The sequence below is a fragment of the Athene noctua genome, chromosome Z (genome assembly GCF_965140245.1).
Source record: "Athene noctua chromosome Z, bAthNoc1.hap1.1, whole genome shotgun sequence".
NCBI lineage: Eukaryota > Metazoa > Chordata > Aves > Strigiformes > Strigidae > Athene > Athene noctua.
The window spans coordinates 86,886,554-86,907,315 of NC_134077.1; the positions used below are offsets into that span (position 1 = coordinate 86,886,554).

General features: G+C 35.4%; 1 protein-coding gene across 2 annotated transcripts in view; it reads right to left on the reverse strand.

Moving 5' to 3' along the window:
* Positions 1–397: 397 nt before the first annotated feature.
* TMEM161B (transmembrane protein 161B) overlaps positions 398–20,762 on the reverse strand; it is a 48,383-nt gene continuing 28,018 nt past the window's right edge. The window contains exons 6-12 of one of the 2 annotated variants that reach the window (XM_074931203.1): positions 14,350–14,501; positions 13,751–13,811; positions 11,956–12,096; positions 8,599–8,712; positions 7,314–7,488; positions 4,386–4,482; positions 398–3,525 (exon numbers count right to left, since the gene is read on the reverse strand). In XM_074931203.1, coding sequence (XP_074787304.1) covers positions 3,248–3,525; positions 4,386–4,482; positions 7,314–7,488; positions 8,599–8,712; positions 11,956–12,096; positions 13,751–13,811; positions 14,350–14,501 — 1,018 coding nt within the window. In that variant the 3' untranslated portion in view covers positions 398–3,247. The remainder of the gene's footprint in view (positions 3,526–4,385; positions 4,483–7,313; positions 7,489–8,598; positions 8,713–11,955; positions 12,097–13,750; positions 13,812–14,349; positions 14,502–20,762) is intronic. The other variant, XM_074931204.1, reaches the window with a different exon arrangement.

Below are 20,762 nucleotides of genomic sequence, written 5' to 3' on the forward strand. Positions count from 1 at the left end.
AACCAAAGCAATAAAAATCAAAATACAATGCTGAACTAATTTAGCCCAGTCAGTCCTGTGTAGGGAATGCAGGGAAAAAGCTGTGGATAGGAAAAAGCAGTCAAGCTAACAAGTCACATTACTGGAGTGAGAAAGGGAGATCTGAATTGAGGAAGAAAGAAAGAAACATCAATTCTTTGTCAAAGGCAACCTTCCCTCTAAAATACCTCTGAAATTAAGTAGGTACTGGGCAAAAAGCAAGACAAAATGTTCAAGAATCCTGAATAAAAACTACTAACCCTTCAGTCATGTTTCACCTGCTTTTCCATTTCTGCAAGATGCCTTTTTTTTTTTTTTTTCCCACCAGGAGCTGATAAAGGTCTCAATGACAGAAAAAAAAAAAAAAAAAAAAGGCATTTGCCAGCTGCTGTTTTAAAGGAACTTACTAAAGAAGTGAGCAGATACTCCTCTGAAGATTACATAATATACACTGAATTCAGGACTATCAGGGTTGATATTTTACTTTAAAAGTCACTTCTGAGCATATCACGTAGTTGTAGGAAGCACTGCTCACAACCATAGCAATACCCGCCCTCTAGTTTCACTGTCACCTCACATTTCAAAGGCATTTATTGCTACATTTTAGTTTTTAATAAGCCTCCTAGACTCACGTAAGGATTAAATGGAGCCAAAGAAAGACCATCTCCCACTCAGATCAGACTGCTGACCAGAAGGTCAGCCATTCAGTTCTGCAGAATAGTGAAACAGCAGTGGCCAGAAGCGTTGATCTGAACGTTAGCAACATCCAGGTGCCTAATTTTCATTGTGATCAGTGTGACGTCTGAAGAATTAGACAGCATGAGCTCTTACAAAAGCTCTGTGAAGCTCAGCTACACACACAATTACCTTTGCTGAATGCAATATTATATAACTACAGCTCAGTTTTACTTGTAAACTTTCAGAATAAATAGCTATGCCAACAGAAACTCTGTTACTTAATATTATTTTGAAGTCTTATTTCTCAGCCAAAGTTTATTCCTATCCTTCAGATTGCAACAATAGGTTAAATCTCCTATATAGTGAGCTTCTTCAGCCAAGTTCACTACCAGAATCAAACCGCACTATATTGTTTTATTTTCCAGAATAAAACATTTACATTGGATACCTAACTATAACTTAAAAGCTGGCCCTGTTAATACCACTATTAATGTTACATCTCAAACTAACAGAAAGTGGTTCCAGTATTGCTGGACCTGTCATATTTTGTCATTCTATTCATCTGAAAGACATTTCCTATGAACGTTTTGAGATCTGAATCTATGACATCAAATATTTTTCTTCAGGACAATTCACACACTTATGCCTTTGTCCCTGTTAGTTATGAAACGCTGGTGTGAAAAAACCAAAGCTTGCAGCACCAGTAGCACTGAAATACGATACTGCAGTGGAACCAGCAGAATCATGCAAGGTGTTCAGGCATCCCAAACGCATGCGGTAGGTACTAGCTGGTGTACACAGATCTTTCCCTAGTAGCGGTAAATGCAACTTAATAAACTAATAAATAACTTAAAAGGCATTCAACATAGTAAGACAATTAATCACCAGCTTAATTCTTGATTTTCTGCATTCATTGACAGTTTGTTTTCCCATATGGTAGGTTTGCTACATATTAAATATTTAGTTAAGCTTTTCCACTTATAAATGCTTATTATATGCCAAAGCTGTACACAAATTCAAGAGAAAAAGAACAGTAACATAAAAACAGCTAGTATTAATTTAAAAAACCCACTGACCTTTGCAAAGTGTAATATTAACTTTTTAAAAAAAAGCTACTGCATATAAATTCCCATTTCTGTTTTGCAATTACACAAAACATCTGAAAATCTGTTAATTCTACTTTGTTTTACAATGGTTTTATACTTGGAATCTACCCCTCCAGTTAAGCAAAACTTGTAGTTAATGCTTTACTCCTCTTTACTATAGCCGTTTTATTATACAGAAAATCTATTTCTGAAGCCAAGAGATATTAGTTGTTACTACATGGCCAAATTAACACAGATTAGAGTGGCAAAAGATGATTGATCTGACAGAGCAGAGATTTCAAGATTAACAGTTTAAGTAGATCTTTTTTTCCAACACAGCGTAAGTTCTTTAGTATAGCTAAGTACCTTTGAAGAGGCACCAAAAACAAATAGCCCTTTCAACTGAACTTTCAAAATAAATTTAATTTTCATTTCAAAAGGGATCTTGAAATTACTAGATACACATATACCCTTTCCACAGTCCTGTAAGATACATTCAGTAATTTAAAATAAAGATTCCATATTTTATAACTTCATATATATTATATATTTAATATATAATATATATTTATATGTACATTACACAGATACATACACTCTCAGTCAGCAGGATTAAACTGTTTTGTTTTGAAATGTTTGATTGGTGTCACTAATCTTCTCTTATTTTGTGAATTCAATGGAATTTATCTATTAGCTAAAAAGAAGAAATTTAAAAGATCCAAATGGAATCTGTGGATCAATATTAGCACCAATACAGATGGCCATTACTTCAAAATGACTGCAGGGACTGAAATAATTTATTTTTTATAACTCTCCTCTTACTGTACAGGCATTCCTGCAAAGTATTTAGGCAGCAATACCTGTCAGGTCCATACATCTATTCCTGTTAAATTTAAATTTTATACAACTTTCCTTACTGTAATATACAGTATTTCTTTTGTCCTGTTGGATTATTTCATTTTTCATGGAGAAAAGTGATCGATAGCTATCCAACAGAATTTTTTTTTACATCCCCTCTTCTCCTTCCTATGGCTCAGTTTCAAGATTTAATCGATAGGCAGCCACCACCACTATAACCAGTACCCTTCTAACACAGTTCAGTCACTGACTGTTGATGCTTAAAACACAAAGTTTTGAGGTTGGCTTGCTGTTTATGAAAACGAAGATACTCAGAGGTCGTATCTTTTCAGCATGCTCACCACCACCTGCCACACAATAATGTCAGTCAGTCCAGATACTATAATCCAATTAGTTACCTACCATTTGGGTAACAAAAGTAACAAACCCAGCTGGGATTTTAAACATTGTAAGAATATTCACCCTGAGAACACAGAGGAAGTGTTTAAAAAAAATTCTGATATGTTTTCTCTTCATATATAGTTTTCTTCTTTTCTCTTCATCTCCTCTTGGGTACCTGGGTTTGTATCTAGTATCTGACCTCACACTTGCTTTGTCAGTTGACCTGTTCATGCCACAGTCAGGTACTGGTGATAGAAGAGCCCAAAAAGGCTTGTAGAAAAGAGGCAAGCAGCAATCCACCAGGTGAGGAAAGACAGGAGTCCCCGGAACAGCAGAGGAGTGAAAATATTCTTTAGGCTTCCCAAAGCCATTGTTATTTGTACTACAGTTACTTTCATCTTTCCATCAGCAGGTGGAGACTCAGAATGAACTGAACTGGGAAGCAAACTGTTTTCTATTGGACTGTCAGAATTCAATTCCGGGTAGATGCCCCAAGAATAATTACCTGTTAAAAAGAAATGGGTAACAGATTTTTGTACCATTAAATTCAAGTTATGTTATTTCTATCACTCTATAGGTCACCTTATATATCTTTTACCACACACCAAAAAATATATTGTATATTTATAAATTAATAAATACTAACTGTATTCATCTGCATGGCTTCTTGATCACACTAGTAAGCTATGAGGGTAGGATGCATCTTAATTTTGACCTCCTAAAATCTACATGTGATATAGTTGCCGTGGGACCCTTGTCAGTGCTGGGTATGATTCATCTCACCAGATGTAAATGTCTACTCCAGAACGGGATGAATCACAGCTTAATAAAGCTCTTTCAGTTGACATTTTGCAAAAAGAACGCCATGACTGCACGGCAGGCTGTGAAAGACATCCCTCACCGGAAGAAAAAAAATAAAAAAACCAAACAACCCAGAGCGACATCAGATGTCTCAATAATGAAATTAACCCCCATATCTCACTATGTCAGTTCAAAAATCCTACATAAGATCGAAGAGCTGAAAAAAAACCCTTCAACATGCTCATAAGGTTAAAGCAACAATATTTTATATAGCTCACTTTAAAAATATTTTTTGAAGGACAAGTATTTTAACAAAAGTAAACAGCTTAATTGGTTGTATTACACAGTTTCTCACAAATAAATCAAATAAATTAGCATATAATTGAAAGATATAAAAAGCAGCAAGAGGACTGCTTAAAAACCAGACATCAGTATGTTTTAAATTGCTGGAAACTATGTATTTCTGTATTGCAAGTACCCGTGCAGTCTAATTTCCTTTAGTAAGGTGAAAATATAAAAGCCCTGTAGAACAGAACACATTTCTGTTGATCCAGTTTTGCCTACCTAGTGTTTTCAAGAGCAGAGTTGTGTGAAGGAGCATTACCAATGGTGCGACATACTGCAGTGCAATTACACAAAGATAATAGAATACCCGAGCCACCTGGGAAAACAGAAGAGAGTAATTCATGAGTTCTGGCTGATCAAAGCAAACCTTTATGAACATGTCTAGGAAAAACAAGCAATTTGTTAAAAAACCCCCAGCATTTATGCATTAAAGCTCTTTTAAAAGTTTTCTAGCACATCTTGGCATGTGACATATTGTCTTCAAATGATCTAATGAAGAAATCCTTATGACAAACTCTAGTTTCAGGCCATTTACAAATCTGAGAGGAAGTGCTGAAAGGAAATAATTAAAAGCATCAGTTCTGTTAAAATGAACAGAATCAATTTTGCTTCTGCAAACTGCATGTCATCACTGAAAGATTCCTATTTCAATGAAACGTAAGCCAAAACGTCTTGCTAACAGGTTTTTTTTTTCCTTTTGTTTGTCATACTAAACATTTTTTTTTTGAGAATGAAGTAGGTGAATGTCAATGTAGCTTCTGGAATGTGCAGCTGAAGGTTGGTGCTTTTGTGAGGAAGAAAGGGGTTTGAAGATAAGACTGTAATAAAAAAGACAGTTGGGGCCCTATTCTTGAAGGTAACAGCAACGAGGATGGAACAAATTAAAACAAACCAGCTCAAGACACAAGACAGCTGCACAACACCTCCTGAACAGACCTGCGTGAGCGGGCGTGGGCACGGAGGTCAACCAGCAGACATGGTGAGGAAGACCACCGACCACCGGAGACCCCTACCCAGCAAGAAAGGGCATGTGTAACTAGGATGCAGATATTGTAATCAGTTCCAGGAAATCTAATGCATATGTAACTCACTTCTCAGGAAAATTATGGATATGTATAATCTCACTGTCTATTAGCTGCCACTTCTAGATCTGGGGCGCGCTCACCTTTGCAAAGATTTTTGCGTGTGTGCCCAGCGCTGCATTAAAGAAGGCCTGCTTTCTACAGCTCCAGAACGACTCTGAGAGAGTTCCTCTGATGGCTTTTATGTAACACGACCAGAATCAAAGCTAAATATATGTTTAATTTTTAAAGTCCCCAGCGATTTACAAACTAAATCCCATTTCAGAAATGAAGAAGTAGTCACAGTCCAAAGCCTCATAAAAAGTAAATGAAAGTTTGGTTAATATTGCATTTTCTTTTCAAAAGCAAGATATTTTTAAGATTTCCAACTGTGAAACACCAGTGTTTTAAAAACAATGACAAGATGATTTTTCATTAGAAGTTGATCAATAACAGCATTTAAATGGTCTTTATTTCAGGTATACATTACGGTTCATTGAAATCCATTCAGATTTATCCCTCCCCCCGCTCCCAATCTGTTCCGTATTTCTCAAGATAGTTACATTATGTATTTGATATAAGCTACTGACCTAAAAGACTAGACCAAATAAAGAAGGAAAAAAGTAATAAAATCAATAGTAAGCAAGCAATGAAATAAAGCTAACTGGATTTTAGAAAAGAACAGAATACAGGAAGGCAAACGAGATGAAGGCAGACGTGAAATTTTTGGAAATACCTCTAAAACCTCAAAGGGTTTTGTGATGAGCAAGCATCAACAAACTAAGATGAGAAGAAAAAAGCAGTAAGACACTGACAGAAGAAAAAGCATGTGACAAAAGATATTGTAAGGTAATTGATGGAATCTGATAAAAAGAACAAATCAAAAAGTAGTGATCACTGCAGGATGACAGATAGCAACGACTTTACTGGCAGAAGTTCCAGAAAAATATAAAGCAGACATGGCTAGTAAAACAACACAGGACTTCATTTAGTGGCTATGGCCTTCTCAAAGAGAAGATATAGAGATACTGGATAAACAGATTTAGGAAACATCACACAGAGAAGACATTACCGTTTTACAGATAGGATGAAAGCTCCCAGAGCTAAAATTACGCATTCACAGCAATCAGCACAGTTCTGTCTTAACCAGTTGCTGCTAAATGTATTTCCTAACCTTTTTCCTGAAGCAAATTGCTAGCCACTTTGTTTGTAAATAACTACCGCACAGTCCACTTACAACCACCAGATACTCAGTGAAGCCAAGGACAAGACTGTAAGTAATGGTGACAATCCTAAGAGAGGAATCTTTGTCTTATAGTATACTTCAATATTCTTCCTGCAGTACTCCCCAACTCAGCAGGATCATCAGGCAGCACCATCATACAACACTAGAAATGTAAGCTTATTTTGCGAACACACAACACCATTCTACCACAAGCTTATGAATTTTTACCTCCTCAGTTCGTTGATGGGATGTTTTACTACTTTTCTTTAAAAAAAAAAAAAAAAAAATCAGATTTTTCCTTTGCTACAGGAACAAGGTGGGCAGACAGTTATGTAACTAGGCTCATGCACTTGAGAATGTGCAATTGAGAATTCTGACAGAATTAGACATGTCTCATTTCATCCCAAAATATAACCACCTTATCTAAAATTTTGCCTCAATTTAAAAATCATAGTTGTGATTAGGTAACAGTATTTTACCCTCCTCTCTAAATTCAATTTTTTTTTTTTTCCATGTTGTAGGTACAGATCACCACTAACCCTGTGCACTCCCCAAGGTCTATCCATGCTGAACAGAAACACACCATATTTGTACTTATTTGTAAAGAACAAGTCATGAAGGGATCTTTTATAACAACTTCCAAATAATTTAAGACAAGCAATCTACATAATATGGATGATACATCTCTGCATATTTTAGTTTGCAGAGTTTCTCTGTAATTATGCTGTTTTTATAGGAGATACAGTTTAGGAAAGTTCATTCAGATTTCAGCTCTGGTGCCACAAAAGACATAAACTGGAAGAAAAGCCTTTTAACAGACAGAGCACTCCAAATATGTAACCTCGGTGCCACCATACTTACCATTTTCTGTAAATCAACCACACTTATTCTGCCAGCTTCCTTTTTCATCTGATCCACACTTTTCTGGGCTAGATTCAGGTAGGCCTGTAAATGATGACGCATCATAGCCAACCGTAAAGCACACAACAGGATTATAATCCACAACCTCAGGGTGTCAAACGTGTCTTCTGACATTCTGTGGATTAAAAAAAAGGGGTAATGGTGTTTCCCAAAGGTCATCTATTGCTAGAGTTACTTGTTTGTATCACCTGTAAAGAAATCTTGAAGCACATTGTCAAAAACAACACACAATCTACAGTTATGAAGTTCATGTGCAAGTAATATTCACTTCTGCCCTTCGCTTCTCCCTCTATTGCTACGTCTTAGTACCCCTATTAGATCCAAATTAGTATCCATTTGTCTGTAAATAAGAATAGCTCTTAAATGCTTAAATTCTGCATGAAGATAGGACACTAAAAAACAAGCTCACTCATATAATTACAGGTCTCAAGACAAACAGTTCTAGATAGCAAATGTGTACTTCAGTTGCCTTAGATACCCTGTTATAGCACAACCCTCATTTTAAGATAAACCAAGGAATGAAATGGAACCACAAAATATGTATATTTGCAATGTTTTATGTAACAGTTCAGTAGCCACAGAATCACCTTAGAAGCATATCCTAGACTTAGAAAGCAATAAATGCATCAGCCAGCTGTATCTGTTTCAAGTCTATTTGAGCATCACTATTGTGAAGTATCTAGACTAATACTGACAATCACCTCTGCTACTTATACAATATTTCAGATAACATTCTTCTTGAAAATTCTTTCCCTTTTTGTGCTTTAAATATTTTAGCTATCAATCCCACATGCACTTCATCTACACACAGATCTCAAGACAAATTGCTTAGGTCAGTTCTCTTGTCAATGTATCTTGACTGTTTTCAGCAAAACCACCCCTCTCCTACACCAATATGTAAGATAGAAAGTACAAGACAGTACCAATGAGGTGTTATTCCACCCCAAGGAAGAACAACTCAACACTACCAAAGACATGCTAGAAGACAGAAGCTTTTTGGACACCACCACCTTAACATTCAACACTCTGCGACTAATTCTCGTTCTTACGAAATAACAGAAGCTCTTCGGAGCTCAGCTGCAATTTCTCCAATACCTTTGACAGCAGATGCTACAAAATTTTAAGTCTTCTGTGACCTTCTGTTTCTGTAACTTTCACAGGGCACTACTTAGACTTATGGTTTTGTTCTCAAAACCCCAGAAAGAATCTTTAAAGGGAATCTTACAAAGGGATGCTCTCTTTGCCCAAAGGTGGGTTCATAATGTAGTCCTTAGTGATTGGCTTTACCCACAGTAGAACCATAAATAAAGGTGCCAAGAAGTTTATATGTAGCAGTGTTCTGAAAGAAAAAAAAAAAAAGAGGGTGGACGTTATTAAATACAATTAACACAATTAACACACTGTTGAAATTGGGGGTACAGATTAAAAACGAGAAATCCAAATTTTAGAATAGTTGGAAGATAGGTAACTAAAAATTACTTCCCTATTTTATAGGCATGACTTACATTTCAACAAAACAGAAATATTACATACTGTGAAATCACACTGCTTGTGGCTTTAAAAAAATGCTCTTAGAATATGTGAAAACTTGATTTATTCCAAACAATCTAACCAAAGGAGCTCCTGCATTATGCCACACTGTAGTAAAAGATAGTTGTTGAAAATTTCCATACAATGGCATTAACTCCAAGCTGCGCTTGCTATTAAAGTTTTAATCTAGAGTCAGCATCTCACATAACTGTGGGGAATATGCTGCCATGTTAGTGGGGAAAAAGTTCTCAGAGTTCAGATTTCCCAGTTTAATGAAGATTTTTACTCAGGAACCTTAACTAAATGAAACTTGGTACTTACATTCAATTAAAGATACTCAGGGGAAAAAAAAAAAAAAAAAAAGGCAGCACAGCTATTTCATTTATTTCATTTTAAAAGCATTGCACAAAACTGCACAGTTAATGTAAAAGTAGTACTCTTTTGTAATCTTTTGGGTACAAAACAAACAGCACAATTTAGAAAGAGGAGATAGTTTTCTGGAGTTTTTCCTGAAACTAAGATCCTTCATCACTTTTGAACCCTATATCCCAATCACTTGCCATTACTAAAAAGACACAAAAACCACTGAAGACTTAAGTGCTGCAGACTTGGTGGTTTTGCTAGTGCAATGCTTCCCCGCTAACAGAATTAGCTTGTCTATACTTCCATTTCCAACCAGAGTGCTTCTATACTATAGAAAAAATGAGGTAATCAGAAGTTATTCTAAAGAACACAAGACCTTACTGATTTCAAACTATCAAGCTTCCTATAAACATTAAAATGTTTGCATGTTTCAGAAGATGTCATCACACACACAGTTAAATCATTGGTTTCTGATGAAGAAGTAAGCACTGCTAGTTATTCAGCGTTGCTAGGGAACATGACAGCATCAAAGAACAGTCCAAAACATTTCAGCAACTTGTGAAAGCATTTTACCTGAACTTCTACTTATTTAAGACATCCTACCGAGTTAATGGACTGGAATGTGCCAAAGGGTGGCAAGAATCCCTTTCTGTTTTTTTGAGTACAGAGAGAAAGGCTGAAAGACTCTTGAAGCAGGCTCTGGAAAATGAGGGAATGTGTACAAAAATGGTACAGATTCATTAAGACGACTTCAAAATATATGCATAGGAGGATCCTGCTGCCAAAGAAAAAAAAAATCAAAGCAGCTATCAAAACCAAAAGGAATACCATTTTTATTCCCTTTAACCCCAAAAAACTTACATCCTATATACATGAAAGAACCACATTAATAATTTTGAACATATTAATGAAGTGGTAGTTAATCACTAAACTGTCTTGGTTTTTTGGTCAGTGTTCCCTGTAAGTTAAGTCTCCCATTCTGTAATGGAATGTGGTTTGTTTTTTTCTTTTTTGGGGGTTGTTTTTTGGGAGGAGTTTAGGGGCTGGTAGGTTTTTTGGGAAGATTTTGGGATTTGGAAGGTTTTGTTTTGTTTTGGTTTAGTTTCAAAAGTAGAACATGTATTTGACTGCAGAGAATGTAATTTTTTTCCCGCACCCAAATCAGAGAGCTCTATATCAGTGACACTTCATCCTCATTTACTATTCCCCTCCAGTCACTGTCAAACAACTGCAAACAATCAATAATGATTTACTCATTGAAAAAAAACCATCACTATGGGCAAATACCGATCTCTACAGGCCAATCAGAATATATTACTCGACAATGATTCTTTGTTTATAATTTGCATTACCTAATTACATTGATATCTGACCAAGTTTTAATACATTTAACATGATTTTTATATTGTTCCAGTTGAATAGTCAAAGCATTGGTAGACTTTTTGAAAAGAATCTGTTTGGTGTTGCACAATGTTCAACAACCAGTTCCAATATCGTCTAAACATTAGAGAAGTTAGAGAAGATTTATTTTTCATAACCCCATTCTAGTGGATATTAATTACTCTTTTAGTTCTTGATTAATGAACTTCTGTTTCAGAGATTTTATATTTCTTCCTAGGATCTCATGTCCGCAAATCAAGGAAGCTGCTGGAAAATTATAGGATATTTACAGAAAAGGCAAAAGAAATTTTAAAATATTGAGAACCACAAAAAGAAAAAAACTAAGCAGTTTATTTAGCTGAAATGAACAGATTAGGAAGTGACTCAGTCACAGTCTACACATAGAAACTTAAGAGCAGATACAAGTCAACAGCTTGCAGCTGTACCTGGATGCATTCAGCTACAATAAGTGCAAGAATAACACAAGAGTACTTGCTTATAAATTTACCAAGAGTGAAGGACCCACTTTAAACACAGATTAATTTTAAAGCTGGGCACTTCTGAGGGACAATAAAAAAAAAAAATGCAGTCTGAACAGAAATAATTTTCATATCAGAAAATACTATGGTTCTCTTAAGAAAGTGACCAGACTAAATAAATGATCACAATGGCCTATGCTGCAAAATCTGTCATTAACATGCATTAAACATCAAAGCCCAAGATCTCTGAAAGACATTTGGAGTTTCTCCCTCAACCAGAGAATGCTGAAGAGAAATAGTTACATTGGAGAAAACAGTTTGCTACCAAACTCAAGAGTAGCTGAAAATGAAAATACTTCCTTAAACTGGTATTAACACCTGACCCTTATCAAGTATTCTGGGCTATCTTTTTTTTGTATTTTACCCTAAATTTATTAAAGGCAAGATGCCCACCTGGAGGTGAGGCTGGGTAAAAACAAAAGTCTCTGGTTGCACCTGAGTTACTTCCTGTAAGTTATCTTAACTTCCAAAAAGATACGATGGAGGAAAGGAAGCAGTAAGCAGAAACATTCATGGTGGAGCTCTTGCAGGAGGAGAGGAAAGCTCCTTTAATTGGGGCTCTAATTACAAGGCAAAGAATGTAACAGACTGGCAGAGCACAGGTTGAGCAGGAGGAGGCAGGTGGCAAGTCTGCTCATGATACAAAAAGCAGGCAGCAACAGAAGTCTTAGTCACTACCTTCTTGTTGGAATAGTTTGCTTTGTTTGTTTTCAGACATTAAAGATTTAAGACTGAGTAGCATATACCTATGTGCATATATTTTCTCTTACTGTGTTATTTTTTCTGTTGCTAAATTCAGAGCATCCAGATGCATTTGAGCCAGTCGCAAGCCAGGGAATGTCAAAAAAGCACCAATAAGTGAACACAGAACAGCCAGGAACAATTTGAAGGTTAGTTTAGACACAGGACCCCTAAAAGAAAAGAAAGGAAATAAGCATTTTCTTGGGGAGAAAGTTGTGGGGTGTGGTATCAGAGACTACTTTCAACTCAACAGTATCTAACATTTAATAAAAAAAGCAAACAGTATTCTATAGTTTTATTCTGGAATACCAGCATTATTACAAACCAATCAGGAGTTAAAATAAAAAAACAAGTCACCTATTTATTTCCTAGAAAAACAGAAAACCTAAACTACTGCCTATGTTAAATGTATTAGTAGAGAAGAACTAAAAATAGTAATTCTGTATTGTAATTAACAGCAAATTATGTAACAGAAATAGCTAATAGAATGAATTTAATAATTACGTTTTTAAGAGAGGAACAGATGCATTCTAAGTTTAACTGGTCAAAGACAAAATTTAAGTTATACTACTTACATTCTACCTTTATCCACTAAAAAGCTCAATCAAACTGTTGTAACCGCAATTTTTCACTGATTTATCTAAAACATGCATGTGGCCAATTAATACGTCTCCACCAAGTGTTTACTATAGGTTGGTTCAATGAACTATGGAGTATTTAAAAAAATTAGAGAAAAAAATATCCAGGATCAACTGAATTACAGAGTTAACACACATGGGATTACACAAAAAACCCCAAGGGACATGTAACTAAAATAGATTAAACGGAAGCCAAAACAAATCACTGATCCACATGAATTTCAGATTCTTTCTTAATCTCCATCATATAAACTACCAGGAGACACCATCATCAACTCAAATGCTGCTGTAAACAGTCAAAGCCCTCCAAAAGTTCAAAAATAAACACACAACCAGAAAATTAATACGGAAGTTAATAACTTGCAACAGTTTAGGAAAAGCAGAGTAAAGAAAGACTAAGAAACACATGGGGTTCAGCTAAGGGTTTCCCATGAGTTTATTCATAAATAACACACTAATCTAGTTTGAGGGAACTTCTGTTCCTCAAAAATAAAGACATTCCATAGCTTCTGTATGATACTTGAGAACTATCAAGCAAGAAGTTCAAAATTGCGCTCCCACAGTGATGACATAGCCCATAAATGCATTTTAGAGTGTAAGGAAAGAATTGTAACAGAGATCCATTTTACAACAGCGCTTGTATATATAAGTAACATCACAAGCTATGGCATGTTCCTCTGGCAGTCTATACAAAACTTGGATGTCCTATAGCAAGCAGATGTTTTTGCATAACAGGAAAACACTATTACAACCTGAAAACGAGACTGAAAGACAAAATTTACTTCTAATACCAACTTTATCACAAGCTCTGTCTGCAGCTTTTGCACACTCATCCTCTTACATACCACAGGAATGGCAAAAAATACCCATCACCTGTTTTAAGCAATTCTTGCAAAGCTGAAGGGAATTACCATGAAAAAATGTTTATATTTTTGAACTGTATTTTATGAACTACGAAATGTCAGAGTAGAAACTATCACCAAATTAAAAACAGAAAACACAAACGCAACTTAATTCATCTGTGAGTACTGATGAATTGTTTTCATTAACCCACCTCTTCACATTATTATAGACTATAAGCACGTACAAGAGCAAAGCATGCAAGACAAATGATTGCTAAGAAAACCTAAGTGGTTCAGTTACAAATGCACACATAAAACAGACAAATGTATTTCCAGAAACTTACTGGGATTCCAAACCCTGCTTTTCAAGAAACTGCATAGCACTTTCTGAGAAATTCGAGAATCCTGCAGAGACACATATATCATATGTATTTTATTACAGTACAAATGCAGAACCCTTGTTTTGACATAAAATGCTAGGTAACAGGTCATCTTTTAAACAAATTTTCATAGGTCTAGCACAGCTCTTTCATGTGCTAATTAGTATGCCATAATGCAATAAAACTTGACTATTAATATCTCTGATCTTTGAACACATGAATAAAGTTTATATTTTTTACAAACGTAAGGTTTGGGATTTTTTTTCAGTAAAGGAGCTTCACTTTACTATGAAAAGTAAAATGGGTTAAATGTAAAACTGAAAGGCAAATATCATTGACAAATTAAACAACCTGTGCAAAGAGTACACCATGTAAAAGAAAGCAGGGAAAATATACAAAATATCCTTCAGAATCTGCAATCCAAAGAAAAAATTCTTAGAATTGTATGACATACAGAGTTAACTTTAACACAGATATGCTCAAAAACACCTAAAAGACTGGAAATAAATTTTCCAGGTCATGCAATCACTGGAGCTGTTGGAAACACTAAAGAAAGGAGTTACCTGATTCCAGTCCAAACTCTAGATACTTTTCTGTCACAATGAGAATTGCCATTGCTTTCACGAAGAAGAAAAAACCAAAGGTGACACAGACTGATCTTTCACCTCCATCCTCTACTTTGAAATAATGGGTAGTCAATGAAAACAGTACCTTACTACACAAGGAAAAGGTCAAGGAAAATTAAGTTTGTAAAATAACTATATTTAAGAACTATAAAGCTGTATTTTGGTCATCTATACTAGGCCTGTTTTATGATGAGCAATTTTTTTAAAAAAGTAATATGTGTTCAGCCAATTTTAGGTTAAAATTACAGAACACTGTAAAGCATAATAATCACATAATGGGTAGCCAGGAACACACTACTCTAGAGTACAGTTTTGATTTAGGCTTACTTATAGACAGTTGCAGCAATATTCACTAGCAAGCCAGGAGAATTAAACCACAGTTTAAATGTAAAGGATTACACAATCATAAGTTACAACAAACAAAACCCAAGACAATTATATCTTCAATGCAAAATATCAAGCTCAATGAAAAATACTTCATCAAGCTACGTAAGTCAAAATTTAATAGTTCAATTCCAAAATACCACCTTTGAATGCACCAGTGATGGCATGGAAGTGAATAAACACATTTTTAACCACAGAGGAGCTTTATGTGTTCTTCCTGGATGCACAACCCTAAGGTATACACACAAACAACAAGAACAAGATGATCCAGCAAGCTCTTCTATCAATAATGGGATAAAATTTCCCAACTGTGACAGTTTCTGCTCACAGGGAGTGTAAACCTGCCTTACAAGAAAATGCGACAAATGTCATGGGATTGTTGCTTAGATTGCGACTGTTTACTAAACAGAAAATGTGACTGTTTACTAAATAGAAAACATAGGAAAATATTAAATTTTTATTTCTTTACTTTCACACGCATGTGTTTGAGATTTCTCACCTATCAAAGATAGTGAAACAACAACATGCTTAGTACTATCTAGGAAAAAAAAATCTATCACATGCTCACCTTGGGGAAAAAATAAAAAACACCTTAAAAAACTCTGTATAGTCTGGTATGATATATTAAGTCTTTTCATGTAACTCCAGTGCCACAAATACAAACATCTAAGACATCACCTGCTCTGTTATCAAGCTGGTTTTAAAATGTTTTTTGACTATGCTCCTTTTTAATACATTTCTAAACATAATTAGCTACAAAGTTACACAGTATATTAGGAGAAACTTTTAATGATATAATGTCAACTTGTTACTGTGAGTTGCAGTCCACTATAATTTTTTTGTTTTCAAATAGCAGGCAATATCCAGTCCATATTTAAATGAAGTACTTGGACGTCACTCCAGACATTACCTGCTTTGAAAAAACAAAGAGAAAAAGGGAAAGGCTTTAAGTGTAAACTGTACGTGTTTTTTCCACTATGCAATAACATATTAGTTCATATTTGCACTTTTTAACTGGAAGTATTTTTAGACGTAGATTACATGAAAACATGTTTTAGAATATCTATTCAGTAAAACATTTGAACAGTCATCAGTTAATCTCTCAAGAAACTATGCAATTATGCAATACAGCAGTTCATTCAGCAGCAAGTTTTTCATAAACACTGCTGTATTTCATGTATGTACAGAGAGGTTCTCATATGCACACAACAGTGTGGCCTAAGCACAGCATTTAATGACTCTAAGTTCACAGTAATCAACTTAAGCTCCCTTCATGCTTCACAGAAAGAACTGATTTATCTAAAGGAAGACTTAAATCATCCTAAAAAAGGTACACAATGGGTCATAGTAACTGTGTGCTGGAAAGCTCTGTTTGTGTAATAATACATTCTTAAACCAAGTGTCTTCTTACAGCTAGGGACATTGATCACAAATTGAAGACACATTAATTTCAAATCCTGAAGTTATACAAAGGACTTCATAACAGTTTGTGATCAATAGTCCTAACCTACAAACAGATTTATAACCCACTAGGTCCTTCATGTTTTCAGCTATGGATTATGCCTAAAGGATGTGGAAAACGCAACTGGGAAAAAAGAAAGCATACTGACAGTAAATTCCCATTATAGTGCAGATTCAGAACTCCATATCTAATTTAATGACTATACAAACTATATGTGACTGAAATCCTCCGTTAGTTGAATAATCACCACTGCTACCTATTTTAGGGATGGAGAAAATCAAAGCATTATGGCTCACTTCATCACTTCCTTTCACTGCCTGACCTACGTTTCAGGACCCACTGAACAAATAATTCAGGAGTATACAGTGCTAATAGATTCCTACCTTTCTGGGTTTTGGTCACAAAAAGTTGATATGCCTGTAGAATTCATGGTATACTTTTACAAATATAATTTTATCTTTTAAATTTTTGGAATTATATAGTCCACTGGTATTCATGCACATGGTTGAAGAGAGAAAGATCCATCTTCTGCTTCTATTAAAATACACAAAATTTTTGGATTCACAACTGAAAACCAAGTCATCTCCTCTATGTTCTTTCTAACTGCATATATGTAGAAAAAATCTAGTTTAAGGCTCAGTGGTTACTTTAAGGTATTTGATGACTGACTTTCCCTAGATCAACATTCAGTCAAGAAAAGACTGCCATGTTCCTTTGCTATGCCATCCATGTTTCCCAAAGCAGACACTGAAATTTACTAACCTACCTATGCAATCAGGTTATTTAAACCTTTTCAGATAGACAGCTTCACAGCTGAGAAACACCTTACTTTTCCTAACCACATTAATTTTCCTAAATACCTTGCCTTTGCAACAGAAATGATTGCGTAGAACACTGTTTAAAAGTTTACAGACAAAAAATGTAACCTGACTTACTCAGTTGTTCTCAGTGATGAACTCTAAATAGCCGTTTAAATATAGTAATTTGAATTAGGCATAGCTTACTGTTAAGATGGATTGTCTCTCAGTGTTATCCATCTTACTCTGTCCTCACACTTTCTTCCTCCCACCAATAAAGCATTTTTTATTTTACAATCCCAATCCTTTGCAAGATGGCTGCAACTGCCATATTTAAATTTGCCATCAGTAATCCAGTTTGCTAATTTTAAATATTTGTTCTGACAGAAACCACCTTTCCAAATTTCAAAGTAACAGAAACCATCAATCTGTTACTATCTGCAACAAACTGTAAATACAGGATAATTTAAAAGATAGTAATTCAAACATTGTGGCCTACACCAAAAGGAGTTTTCACAAACATTAGTGTCACTTTTGCAGGAAACATTGCAAAACTCATTTTTGAGCCAAAATTCACAATCAGAAGGTCTTAAAAAAAAAATGTCTTAAAGAATGTTTTAAAAAAAACCTCAACAACTTTGTTTTGTAAGATCTTTTGTAACTTCTCTTCAGGTACTAGAAACCATTCAGTGAGTGCAGGCTATCAGCATGGGAAGTGATCAACCAACACAGTATCCTGCAGCCTTTCAAAAATATTAAACCCTGAGCAGGTGGTACAGCAGGTCTTCTAAATTCTGCCTCCATGAAACACTGAGTCTTCCTGAAAGTATCTAGCCATTTAATTTTTCCATCCTGCTAAAAATAAGAAAGTTCCCTATCCTGCAACTATTTATCCGCTGTACCATGAGGTTGTTCACACTCCAGTCCCTCAGAACGAGGGAGACACACAGAGATTCCTGCCCTGGCCTTACAGTGGGTAGGTTGACCATGAGCTGGCAATTGAGCATCTACCCTGTCTGGCAGAGCAATCCCGCATCTTTCGCTGAGGTACCCCCTAATGCAGCTGCACAAACGTTTCAGCACATGAAACATGCTTAAAGCTAGCTTAGTTGTGCCTAGCGCAACTACCATCAATGTAATGCCAACATACTCTAACACTGGAACTCAAACACTAAATTTATGTACTACTCCTTTTAGACTAATTAAGACACAGATGTGTAGACTAGATTAGTTCCTGGCATTTTTCTGAATACGCTACGAACATTCAAAAAAGCTAATAGTGAGTCATTGCACTGAACCAAAATATCTATTTCAGGAAGACACAGCCGAAAAAATTTCCAACCATGATTTCCAAATTCTCTAAGGTTTTTTTTTGTCATTGTCAGCTAAACCTCCACTACAGCCTATCATCTCTTAACACACAGCCATGAAACAGAAGAAACACCTGTCATCAAAATACAAAGTGGTTAATTCTTGATGTATCACGTTGACTGCTTACAACTGAAAATATGGAGGCAACCAAATTTTCCTAACATTTAAATGATGATGAATCAATTCTGGTCTTGACATACTGAATTAGTAAATTGTTATGTAAGTGTTAAAGGTATTCTCAGCATCCCAGAGGCCTGACGGCATAATTCATGAGCCAGTTTTCTTCTGAAGTCTCCTTTCACCTGTCTAGGTTCCAGTGATCACAAGGACTGTTATCAACACCTCTGTGTATCCCTCTTTGCACCATCCTCCTTCACTCAAAAAGCTATAATGTCCAGAACAAGTTATGTTAATATACTTATAGAGATGTTAACTCTAACATAAAGTTTAGACTGTGCTTCTTGGTACTGCAGCCACTAACCCTCAGACTTTACAGGATCACACTGCTTCATCCCACCAGTCCAGGAACTAATTAATTAAGCAAAGCCCTATTCAATATTAGGAAGCAGTGACTTCACAGGAATTTCTACAAAATTACCTACTCTGTGCAGAATCCTCCAATAAAAACAAGGTCTATTTAATGCCACAGAAAAAGAAAAAAAAAAAGAAATAAAAGTTGTACAAAGTGACAGAAAACTAATTCTGACTGTTTGTTTCCTTTGTATAACTAACAAATGATTGTTCCACTACCTAGTACTAGGTAAGTAATTATACAAGATTGTATACATGCTTCTTATTTCCCAGAATTTATTTATTTATGAAGACTTGGTCCTATGTATCAAGCCATTCTTTCCTAGGCTTTAATTTGCATATGATTTCAGAATTGCCAAGTGGATTTTAAACTTTAACTTCTCTAACCTTTCTCTCATCTCAATAAACTGATAGAAGTCCTTAAGAATTTTCTCTCTAAAGTATACTGCCTCTTACCAAAACCTCAAAACAATATTGGTCCCTTAGACAATACGTAACTAGGTACAAAAATGCTAAATGTTCACAGCTTGTTAGATAAAATTAAGCTTTTAGCACATCATCTCTTGCTTTTAATACTGTCTATGTGATCTTATTTCCCTTTCAGTCATGTAGGAAGGCTAGTGAAAAAATACAGTTAATGTGCTAATATGCAGGGAATTCTAGACCTGTTTCATTCTCTTCCAGGTCCAAATGTGCAATTAGATCTCAAGTGCTTCAACTAGATTATAATAAAACTGGAAACATTTGTTTAGGCTCAATTTATATTAAAAATATGGCAGGTGAGAAAGAAACTATCAAAAAAAGACCCTAATAGCTACTTGCATGTTCACATACTGAGACAGAAAGCTTGCGCTGCCAGGCAACTTAATCTTTTTTAATTTTTGCATTTGGTTTTACTCTAAATTGATGACCAAATGAAAGCAGTAATTAGGACTCTATTCAAATACCACTGTAACAAAGAATTACCACAGTGGATTTTCCTACAATATATAATTCACAACTCCGTTTCACCTAGAGTTGCAATCACTGTAGTATTACTTAAATTTGGCTACACCCAAGATTTGCAAGACGAAGCAAATGGGGTGTTGCCACCAATAAATTTAAGAGTACATTGTGGCTTTAGTATTTGAAACCTGTTTTTCCATTAGTTCTATCAATGTCCCCCTCAGCCTCGAAACTGGAATGAAAGGTGTTGGCTTTCATTTCTGATTTCTTAAGCAGTAGCTACCTTTCTCGTTCACTCTGCCAAGATTAAACTAGAATTCCTCACTTCATCCAAACAAATAAAACAAAGGCTGTGCAGTAACAGCAATACATTAACTAAAATATAGCTGTAACATCATTACAAGGTGCACAAGAGCCAGACATCAACTTTTGGACTGTGGATCTGTCCACTGACAAGTTAAAGGAGAAATACCTGGTCTGGAAGCAAGCTACTGACAGTCTTTTTTTTCATAATGTGACTCAACTCCCTCTTCTAGCAAGTTCTTACTCATTACAAGGAAAATTTTGGGTATCGTTTTAGGAAAAGAATTTCTGTCTTTCTCCTAAAGGCAGCATACATTTTAATAATTATCAAGTACACACAAGGGTTAAGTATATCCAGAACTGTTAGCCAAATAAAACCAAACATTAGCATTCAAGGGTTTTACATAACACCACCAGCTATTGCCAACACCAACCCCCCTCCAAAAGAAACCCACAACACAGTAAGAATCTCTGCTGAGGAACTGGCATTTATACAGAGGAATCAATTTTGAATATTCAAGTGCTATATCAGCCCTAACCTAGCACTTTATCTAGCT